General features: G+C 53.5%; 1 protein-coding gene across 1 annotated transcript; it reads left to right on the plus strand.

The window, feature by feature from the left end:
* The first annotated feature begins 334 nt into the window (after positions 1-334).
* PGC (progastricsin) lies at positions 335-9911 on the plus strand. Its single transcript, XM_008062587.1, has 9 exons — positions 335-461; positions 2282-2432; positions 2757-2874; positions 4123-4241; positions 4702-4901; positions 6119-6238; positions 6772-6919; positions 8900-8998; positions 9631-9911. Exons 1-9 carry the CDS (start codon positions 403-405, stop codon positions 9781-9783), a joined length of 1167 nt encoding a protein of 388 aa, XP_008060778.1. The 5' UTR covers positions 335-402; the 3' UTR covers positions 9784-9911.
* The last annotated feature ends 280 nt before the right edge of the window (positions 9912-10191 follow it).

Raw genomic sequence — 10191 nt, forward strand, 5'->3', positions numbered from 1 at the left:
GCCTCACCCTCTGGCTCTACCTTTTTCTGGCCTTCATCCCAAAATGCCTACATGGTGCCTCTTATCTCTGGACAAGAAGGGGTCTCTGCCACCCCATCTTAAAGCAACTTTGTTCTCTCTTATCACCTGTGCCGCCTGGCCTCTACTGCTTGAATTAAAAAGTCAATAAGATGAAAAGTCTGTTGCAGCCACTCTCAAGAGGGAAAAACACACAGAAACAACTGATACATGAAGTACAGGTCACACCTCGGATTGGGGTCATGCTTGCTCAGGGCAGGGAGGCAGGGACTGGGGTAGATCCCAGGGGGTATAAAAGAGGAAGGCATGTTCAGGTCTTCACTCCACTGCGACTGCAGAACTCAGAGTGGCTTTTCCTCTGTGGCCAGTTAGAAAACCAGCATCATGAAGTGGATGGTGGTGTTCTTGTTGTGCCTCCAGCTCCTGGAGGCGCAAGTGGTCAAGTGAGTCTGGGGCCTGGCAGCTTGTGTGGGGAATCTGGGAGGAAGCCTGAAGCCTGGCAGGGGGCAGCCTGACCAGGGGCAGCCTGGCCAAGGGATCCCCGCCTGCCTCTACTCTGGGACTTCTGCTAGGGGCAGGGAAAGCTCCTTTTGCTGGTGTCGGATAGGACTCAGGGATAGAAGGAGACAAAACTCTTGCCTTCAAGAGACTTCCCATCAAAGGGAAAAGCACAGTCCCTTCCCCACGTGATGAGAACAAGATGGACCTGAAACGGAGAGTAGGGGTGAAAATTGTCCAAAGGGTCCCTGAATGGCAGGTATGGTTTCTTTCTGGATAAGGGGTAAAATAATCCTTTCTAAAAATTTTCATCAGGCCTAAATGTTACTGACAGATGCCCAGATCATCTAAGCAGAAACACCAGTAAATGTAAATCTCTATACCCTGAGGAATAGATGGCAGGGGTCACAGGCCACCAGAAGGCTCAAAGCCCACCCACCTGCTACCCTGCCTGCTATTCCCCCAGTAAAAGACTTCCTTAGGTAGAGAGCTGGCTCTTCTCAGAAACTTTTTTAACTATGCAAATTCTGTAGATATAGTTGACAGGAATCTCTCTCGGTCTTCACAGCTCAGCATGAAGGGGATTAGCAGAGAATTTCTGAAGAATGTGGGGTCTTGAGGAAATGGGAATCAAGATGTGGAAGGAAGTGCAAGAAGCAGGAATGCTGGAGCCTGGAGCAAGGCCTGGGTGGACCCCCAGGCAGTGGCAGCCAGCCGATCTGGGAGGAAGAGAGCCTGCTCCAGAGCTGACCTGGGCTCCAGACCACCCAGGCTGACTTCTCTACAGCCCTGGAACCCTGAGAAGAGCAGTGATGGGTCCCGGGCTGTACACTTAGCAACAGGGCCAAATGAGGACCTTGTCTCCTCAGTCCCTGCTAATGATGGTCCCCTTGCTCTATGCTGTCTGTCATCTCGGCTGGAGTCAGTGCCTCAGAGCCACCATAGGAGGGACTCTGGAATGGACTCTTTATCCCTGAAATTTATTTATTTTTATTTAGTTGAGTCAGGGTCTCACTCTGTCAACCAGCCTGGAATGCAGGGGCGCAATTACTGTTTACTGCAGCCTTGACCTCCTGGGCTCAGGTGATCCTTCTGCCTCAGCCTTTGGAGTAGCTGAGACTACAGGCATGCCACTATGGCTGACTAATTTTTTTTTTTTTTTTTTTTAGAGACAAGGTCTCACTATGTTGCCCAGGCTGGTCTCAAGCTCCTTGGTTCTAGCAACCCTCTCTCCTTGGCCTCCCAAAGTGCTAGGATTACAGGCATGAGCCACTGTCCCCAGCCTGAAACTGAATTTCATTTAAAAAATGCACACATCCTGAAAGCCGTAATACCTGAAATGCCTCTCCCCTTCCTGGGAAGGAATTTTTGGGATATCTGAGAGTGGAGAGCTAGAGTGGTAGGAGGGCCCTTGAGATGGGGAGAGGGCATGCATGGGTGAGGTTAATGGCTTTCTGAGCCTTGTAGCAAGTGCTGAGAAGAGTTTTGAAAGAAAGAGAAGTGGAGAAGAAGAAAGAGAGGCAGAGGAGGGAGAAACAGACAGAGAGAGACACACAGAGAAACAGAGACATAGAGAAACAGACTGAGACAGAGACAGGGAGAGACGGAGGAAGAGAGACACACAAGCAACAGACACAAGGGAATAGAGTGGCAGAAAGACTGAGGCGCACAGTTAGAAATGGGGAGAGAGAGAGAGGCGCACAGTCAGAGACCGGGAAAAGAGAAGGGAGGCAGAGTCCTGCCCTGACACACTGCCCTTCTGCAGAGTCTCCCTGAAGAAATTTAAGTCTATCCGTGAGACCCTGAAGGAGAAGGGCTTACTGGAGGATTTCCTGAAGACGCACAAGTATGACCCTGCTCAGAAGTACCGCTTCAGTGACTTCAGTGTGGCCGTAGAGCCCATGGCCTACATGGATGTGAGTCCCGACCCTGCCCGGGATAGCCCTTTCTCTGCTGCTGAAGGCTGAGGGCTAGCTGGGCGGTGGGCTGCAACCCTTCCTTTTGTTTCTGTGGCCCACTCCCTTTTATCAGAGCAGAGGAGTCCACAGAGACCTTTGTGGCTGCCCCGGGCAGGCATGGATTGAGGGTCTGCAGACTCTGGGCAGGGGTGGAGGGAAGACTCGGGTCCCTGCTTCCGGTGCGGGCTGGAGGGCAAGGGCTGGTCTCCTTGCTGCCCTGCCCATGGAGAAGCCTGGCCCCTGCGTCCCTTTGGAGCTGACAACCTGCCAATGGCTCCCCAGGCTGCCTACTTTGGTGAGATCAGCATCGGGACTCCACCCCAAAACTTCCTGGTCCTTTTTGACACCGGCTCATCCAACTTGTGGGTGCCCTCCATCTACTGCCAGAGCCAGGCCTGCAGTGAGTGCTGGGCTGGGCAGGGAGGGTGGTGGGCAGGGCACTGACGCCCTCTGGGGAGGGCCATGCTTCAAGAGTGATTGCTGGGAGGAACTCAGTCCCGGAGAGGACAAGGGACTTGTGCAGGGACACACAGCATGCCCAAGGCAGAGGGAAGGGGCTGGCCCTGCAGCTGGGTGGCCCCTCAGCCTTCCCAGCTGACCAGTACATCTCCCTCATTTATGCCAGCCCACCTCACCTCACACGCTTTCATTCCACTCAATCCCATTCTGTTCACTCTGGGCAATGCTATTCCATTTCAGGTGAGTAATTTCTACCCATTCCATCTCACTCAATTCTACGGCATTCTATTCCGTTCCACTCCACTATGTATTAACTTCTCACAAAGTGTCTCCAAGAGACATGACAGAACAAGGTAGGATCTGGTTCCCATACAACTGTGATTTGGGGAGACAGACAGTGTCTCCCAACCTTGCTTTTTTTATTTGCGTCAGAGTCTCACTCTGTCACCCAGGCTGGAGTGCAGTAGCACGCTCACAGCCACTGCAGGTTCGACCTTCTGAGTTCAGGCGATCCTTCCACCTCAGCCTTCCAAGTAGCTGGAACTATAGGCGTGCGCCAACATACCTAGCTAATTTTTTGATTTATTGTAGAGACCAGGTTTCTCCAAGTTGCCCAGGCTGGTTTCGAACCCCTAGGCTCAGGCAATACTCTCGCCTCTGCCTCCCAAAGTACTGGGATTATAGGAGTGAGCCACGGCACATGGCCCAACCTTTCTTAAGGCTGCCCAGGTCCCTGCCAAAGTCTTGGGATTTGGGTTTGGTGGCCCCACCCTATGCTTTCTTAGGGTCCTAGCTTCTTGATGAGGTGAAAGTGGGGGGAGGGGGAACTCAGGGACGCCCTGGAGGTTTGGCTGAAGGCTGGGATGCCCTGGAGATCCATTCACTTTTTCATCTGGTGAGAAATTACTCAGCACAGGTGATCTGGAAGGGGCCAGGAAGACAGAGATGGATTCTCTGCAATGCTGCCTACAGCGAGGCCACAGTCCTGGGCAACTCAAGAGTCTATAAATCCGAGGGGACTTTGGGACCAAGGCTGGCCGGTTCCCATGGGCCTTCCAACGTCAGGCGCCGCAGCTGGCCATCCCCTGACTTGAGACCAGGGGTGCTGAAGCCCCAGGATGTGAGGCCAAGGTTGGGACCTGTAGCCCGGCCATCGCCAGCCTGACTCCCCGTCCCGCCCCCCCCGCAGCCAGCCACTCCCGCTTCAACCCCACCCAGTCCTCCACCTATTCCACCAATGGGCAGACCTTCTCCCTGCAGTACGGCAGCGGCAGCCTCACCGGCCTCTTCGGCTACGACACTCTGACTGTGAGTGGGTACAGGGAATGGAGACGAGAGCTGCAAGCTGTGAGCCAAGGGGCTGCTTAGATGAGCCACTGAAACAGCATGAAATGCTGGTGCTCTGGTGTGCAGGACAGGAAGGATGGACAGGAGGGGATAGTTCAGTCATTCCACAAACCTCCTGATAGCCACCATACGCCAAGGCACCCTACTGAATGAGACGAACATGGTCCTTTTCCTTAAGGAACTTCAAGCCTGAGGAGTTCAGAGAAGAGGGTGGGATGGGTGGACAGCCTTCCCTGTCCCAGCAGTCTGGGAAGGCTGTTAGGAAGAGGTGGCTTCTGCAAAAACCAGTCAAAAAGGTGAAGGGACAGAGCTGAGGAAGAGCTAAAGACAGAATCTCGAGGGGCCCTTGTGGTGGGGGAGGCTGGGAGAGGTGGGTGGAATCAGACTTGTCACCGGCCCTGCTTTGTGTCCCTGCCCCCAGGTCCAGAGCATCCAGGTCCCCAACCAGGAGTTTGGCCTGAGTGAAACTGAGCCCGGTACCAATTTCGTCTACGCGCAGTTTGATGGCATCATGGGCATGGCCTATCCCTCCCTGTCCATGGGCGGGGCCACCACCGCCATGCAGGGCATGCTGCAGGAAGGCGCCCTCACCAGCCCTGTCTTCAGCTTCTACCTCAGCAAGTAAGGAGCCACCTGGCAGGTCCCCGCCTCCCAGTCTGCTCCCCCTGCAGCCCAGGACAACAGAGGCTCCATGCTTTGGGGTTTGGGAGCATCCCAGGGGGGCATTGGCTCCAGCCATTCCTGTTCCAAGGCCTTCACTCATGGACTTCTGAATTCTCCCCCACCATGCCCCTGTGTCTATCTCCAGCCCACTCCGGCTCTCCTGTGCATTCCTTGGCCAGGACAGACTCTCTCCTGCTTCTGGCCAAACTTCCGCCCAACTTTGCTCTGAGTGTGGCTGCTCTGATTCTCAGCCCCAGTTAGCTCGCCTCCTGACCAAATGTTTTCTACCTGTATACCTCTTTTGTAGAGTAATCTATTGCTTCATCGCCTTGGATCTATTGTTCAAGCCTGGCCTGCAGTCTTCTGGTCTAAGTCCACTATGACTCCTAGCGAGTTGTTATCCTTACCAGTAACACAAGTACATTTAGTGACCCAGGTGGTCGGTGGGAGTGAGCGGCCTGAGACTGATTTTTCTTTGTTCCTCTTCAGAATTAGCCAACCACCTCCTAAAGACAGTTAGCTTAAACACTTGAATCTGCCTTTCAACCATATCATTCCATTGCCCATGTTGCTAACTTATTTCCTGCCTGTGTTTATAACTACTCTGCATGTAAGCTTTAGGACTTACACTCTAGTTACCAGGGGAACCCTCTAGAACAAACACGGAATGTTCTTTCCTTCCCTTTCACCAAGGCCCTCCCTCTCTCCAATCTCAGCAGAAAAGTAACAACTTAGGCCTGGGTGGGCCCAGCTCCTGGTGACAAGTGCCACTGGTGACATGAAGTGGAAAGCGGAGGACAATGAAGTGTGGGGTGGGGTGAGGGTCTCCAAAACTCGGGGCTTCTCCAGAGAAAGGCTTCATTTGGGAGCCTGAAGCTCTGGGAATTCTGAGAGGCCCAGCCAGAGAACCCAAGTCAAAGGAGAAGACACATCTCTCTCCTCAGGGAGCCCCCGTTTGATGGAGGAACACAGCTCTGACCTCTGGGAGCCCTGATATGAAGGAGAAACAGCCCTGTCCTCAAGGAGTCCCAGTCTGTGGGGAGACACAGACCTGACCTCAGGGAGCCCCAGTCTGGAGCCATGGAGCGAGCTCTGTTTCCCTCTGATGGTGACTGCTGGGCAGGGAAGTCCTTTTCCATGGCACTTTCTGACTTACCTTCATTTTGTCTCCACAGTCAGCAAGGCACCAGCGGGGGAGTGCTTGTCTTGGGGGGTGTGGACACAAGCCTGTACACGGGTCAGATCTACTGGGCCCCTGTCACCCAGGAGCTCTACTGGCAGATTGGCATTGAGGAGTAAGTCTGGGATGGAGCCCTGGGGATGTGACATTGCCTTGGAGTGGGCTTTGAGGAACCCCATGTCACATACACAACTTGGCATTGCTCAGGGTGGGGCTGAGGACTCCTGAGGCTTGCCCCCACAAACCCACAGCTGCACTCGCAGGAGTGTCACTGCCCAGCACAGCCTGGAAAAGAGGAGTGGGGTGGGGACAGCATAGGGAGGGGCAGGACTTGAAATACCAAACATAGAGACCCTGTAGTCCAACCCCATGGGCTTACAGGTTAGAAATGGAGGTGTGCATAGTGACTAATGTGCTCAAGGCACTGGCTTTCAGTATTTTCAGAAACTTCCTTGAAACTTTTAAGGAACAGATCTCTTGGCGTGACACAGGGGAATAGCTGGATTGACCTCTGCAGGGTTCTCACATTCCTCTAATATACCTTGACTCTGTGGCTGCAGCTGTTTGTTCCTCAACGGTAGGGAAAGCCCTCCAGTGGCTGCCCTGAACTGGTGAGGTGCTAAGACTGCCCATCTTCTCACCACCCAGGTTCCTCGTTGGCGGCCAGGCCTCTGGCTGGTGCTCCCAGGGCTGCCAAGCCATTGTGGACACGGGCACCTCTCTGCTCACTGTGCCCCAGCAGTACATGAGTGCTCTTCTGCAGGCCACAGGGGCCCAGGAGGACCAGTATGGACAGGTACATCTGGTGAAGGTGTCGCCTTCCCTGGCAGAGGCCAGCCAGAGCCATCATGGGATCACAAGAATCGCCTGACTCTTGGCCTCCGTGCCTCTAGCTGCCCAAGGCACTGGAGGTGGAGGATCTGGAAGCACCTGGGCTGGGGAAAGGAGGGAGACTGGGGAAGCAGGGAGACTTGGAGGCTGGTTCAGGTAGGGCCAGATGCTTGTGCCAAAGGGGCATGGGATATACTATTAGACAAGAGTTTTTTGGAGCTGTAGTCACTCAGACAAAACAGATTAAATGCTTGTTGGGCTTTGGGGTAGGAGCAAAATGACTGGAATATGGGGGTAAGTAAGTGAGTGACAAGGCCAGCCCTTTAGTCCACACTTCCTCTTCCTCCATAGAGCCATGCACCCCTGCCCTTCTCTGTCCTGAGCCCTGCAGAGGGATGCTTAATTAACCCAGCCCCATGAACTTTGGGGGGAACCAATGGGGTACACTTTCTGCAGATCTATTTTTTTTAATTCTTTTTTTTGAGTCGAGGTCTCACTCTGTCACCCAGACTAGAGTGCAGAGGCATGATCATGGCTCACTGCAGCCTCGAACTCCTGGGCTCAAGCAACCCTCCCTCCTCAGCCTCCTGAGTAACTGGAACTTTGGGGGCACACCACCATGCCTGGCTAATTTTTTAACAATTTTTTTGTGTGGAGATGAGCTCTTGCTATGTTGCCCAGGCTGGTCTCAAATTCCTAGGCTCAAGTGATCCTCCTGCCTTGGTCTCCCAAAGTGCTGGGATTACAGGCGTGAGCCATCACCCCCAGCCTGATCTATGTGTTTTATTTATTTTTATTTATTTATTTTTTATTTTTTTGAGTTGGAGTCTCACTCTGTCGCCCAGACTGGAGTGCAGTGGCTGCTCCCGGCCACCGCAGCCTCGACCTGCTGGGCTCCGGCGATCCTTCCGCCTCAGCCTTCCGAGTAGCCAGAATTACAGGTGCACGCTGCCACACCCGGCTGATATTTGTTTGTTTTTGTTTTAGTTTTTTTTGAGCTGGAGTCTCACTCTGTCACCCAGACTGGAGTGCAGTGGCCGTTCCCGGCCACCGCAGCCTCCACCTGCTGGGCTCTGGCAATCCTTCCGCCTCAGCCTTCCAAGTAGCTGGAACTACAGGCGCGCACTACCACGCCCAGCTAATTTTTTGATTTATTGTAGAGATGAGGTGTTGCTGCCCAGGCGGGTCTCGAACCTGCGGGCTCAGGCAATCCATTCACCTCAGCCTCCCAAAGGCGCAGGATTACAGGCTGAGCCACTGAGCCCGGCTTCCGGCTGATATTTTGATTTATTGTTGAGATGAGGTCTCGCTGCCCAGGTGGGGTCTCGAACCCGCAAGCTCAGGCAATCCACTCACCTCAGCCTGTGTTTTATTTTTATTTTGAGTTGGAGTCTCACTCTGTCACCTAGACTGGAGTGCAGTGGCACGCTCCCGGCCACCACAGCCTCGACCTGCTGGGCTCTGGAGATCCTTCTGCCTCAGCCTTCCAAGTAGCCGGAACTACAGGCGTGCGCTACAATGCCCGGCTAATTTTTTTAAAAAATTTATTGTAGAGAAAAGGTCTTGCTAAGTTGCCCGGGTAGGTCTCAAACCCGCGGGCTCAGGCAATCCACTCTCCTCGGTCTCCCAAAGTGCTGGGATTACAGACTGAGCCACAAGTCTGGCCGATCTTTGTGTTTTAAAAGGATGCTTTCAGAGACAGGAAAGAGATTCAGTCTCTCACAGGGGAAACTCAGGCAAGAGGAGTGTTTTTGGGGAGGTGGAGATTCTCAGGTCTCCCCTTACTCCACCCACTGTATGAGTCCATATGACTAATGCTGGCAGTATCTACACAAGACGTTCCCCGGATGCTGCATCTACTAGTCCACAGGGAATCCAGGGGCAGAGGGGATGGGGCTGGTGGGTATCCCAGGTGGGAATTGAGGCATCATGTTCCTCTTTGCAGTTTGTTGTGAGCTGTGACAGCATCCAGAGCCTGCCCACCTTCACCTTCATTATCAATGGCGTGCAGTTCCCTCTGCCACCCTCCTCCTACATCCTCAATGTAAGTCCTGGTTCCTGCAGGCTGAGCCCTCGTGACCAGGGGTGGGAATGCAGACCCCTTTACCTGTGCTGTTTTCCCACTTTTTGCATTACTAGTTTATCTTTCCTATTCACTGATTCTAAACCCCCTTCTCTGGAACAAGGCTGTGATTAACTAGGGGGAGAGGCCCCAGGCTCTTTGGTGAACACTCACTAGGGCCAGCCACTGTTCATTGTCACAACATTTGACGAGGGAGACACTAGTTTCTGTTTTACAAATGAAGACTTGGAGGTCCAGGGAGGTTAAGTAACTGACTCAAGGCTACACAGCTAGTCAGTGTGAAGCTAAGGTTTGAAACTGGGTGGTCTAGCTCCAAGGCTTAACCACCAGGCTGATATGCTCCAAGTCAGAAGCAGGAGGGAGGCCTGTGGGAAGAAGAGTTTCCCACCATGGGGAGAGGAGACCCTGCGGAGGACCTCCTAGCTTGAATTGACCTGTTCCAGAAATCCTCCTGCCAGCTCCTGCTTTGGTGGCTCAGCTGGCCTAGGAGCCCTCATCTCTGTGTTTGTGCCCCTGACCTGGGGCTCAGGGCTGAGCAGTTCCCAGCTCACATGTGAACACGTGAGTGAGTGCTGCTTTTGTGTGTTGAACAGAACAACGGCTACTGCACCGTGGGAGTCGAGGCCACCTACCTGCCCTCCCAGAACGGCCAGCCCCTGTGGATCCTCGGAGATGTCTTCCTCAGGTCCTACTACTCCGTCTACGACTTGGGCAACAACAGGGTTGGCTTTGCCACTGCAGCCTAGACTTGCTGCCTGGACACCTGGGCTCCCTCCTTCTCAGCCCCACACCCTGCTGGGGGGTTCTCTCTGTCCTTCCACTCTGGATTCAGCCTTCCTTTTCTGGACTTTCTCTGATAATAAATAGTTCTCCTCTATGTTGACCAGTCTGTTGTTTTTGAAGGAGAGTTGTGGCCTGTAAGGTGTTCCCAGTCTCAAGGGATTGGGAAAGTGAGAGTCAGGCAAATTCGACTGAGATGACTGTGTTCTCCTCTAGTGGCCAGGAGGTCTTCCTGGTGGGTTACTGGAATTCTAAGAGAAATAGGCCTAAGGCACTACTTGGGGATGAGCTCTATACCTATCGGAGCTTAGAGTCCCCTGGAGAGGGAAGACAGTACTAGTGGCATCACGGAGGAAGGGTGTGGGGTGAGCATT

The sequence above is a fragment of the Carlito syrichta genome, unplaced genomic scaffold (assembly GCF_000164805.1).
Source record: "Carlito syrichta isolate Samal-C Ts95f unplaced genomic scaffold, Tarsius_syrichta-2.0.1 Scaffold305755, whole genome shotgun sequence".
NCBI classification, from domain to species: domain Eukaryota; kingdom Metazoa; phylum Chordata; class Mammalia; order Primates; family Tarsiidae; genus Carlito; species Carlito syrichta.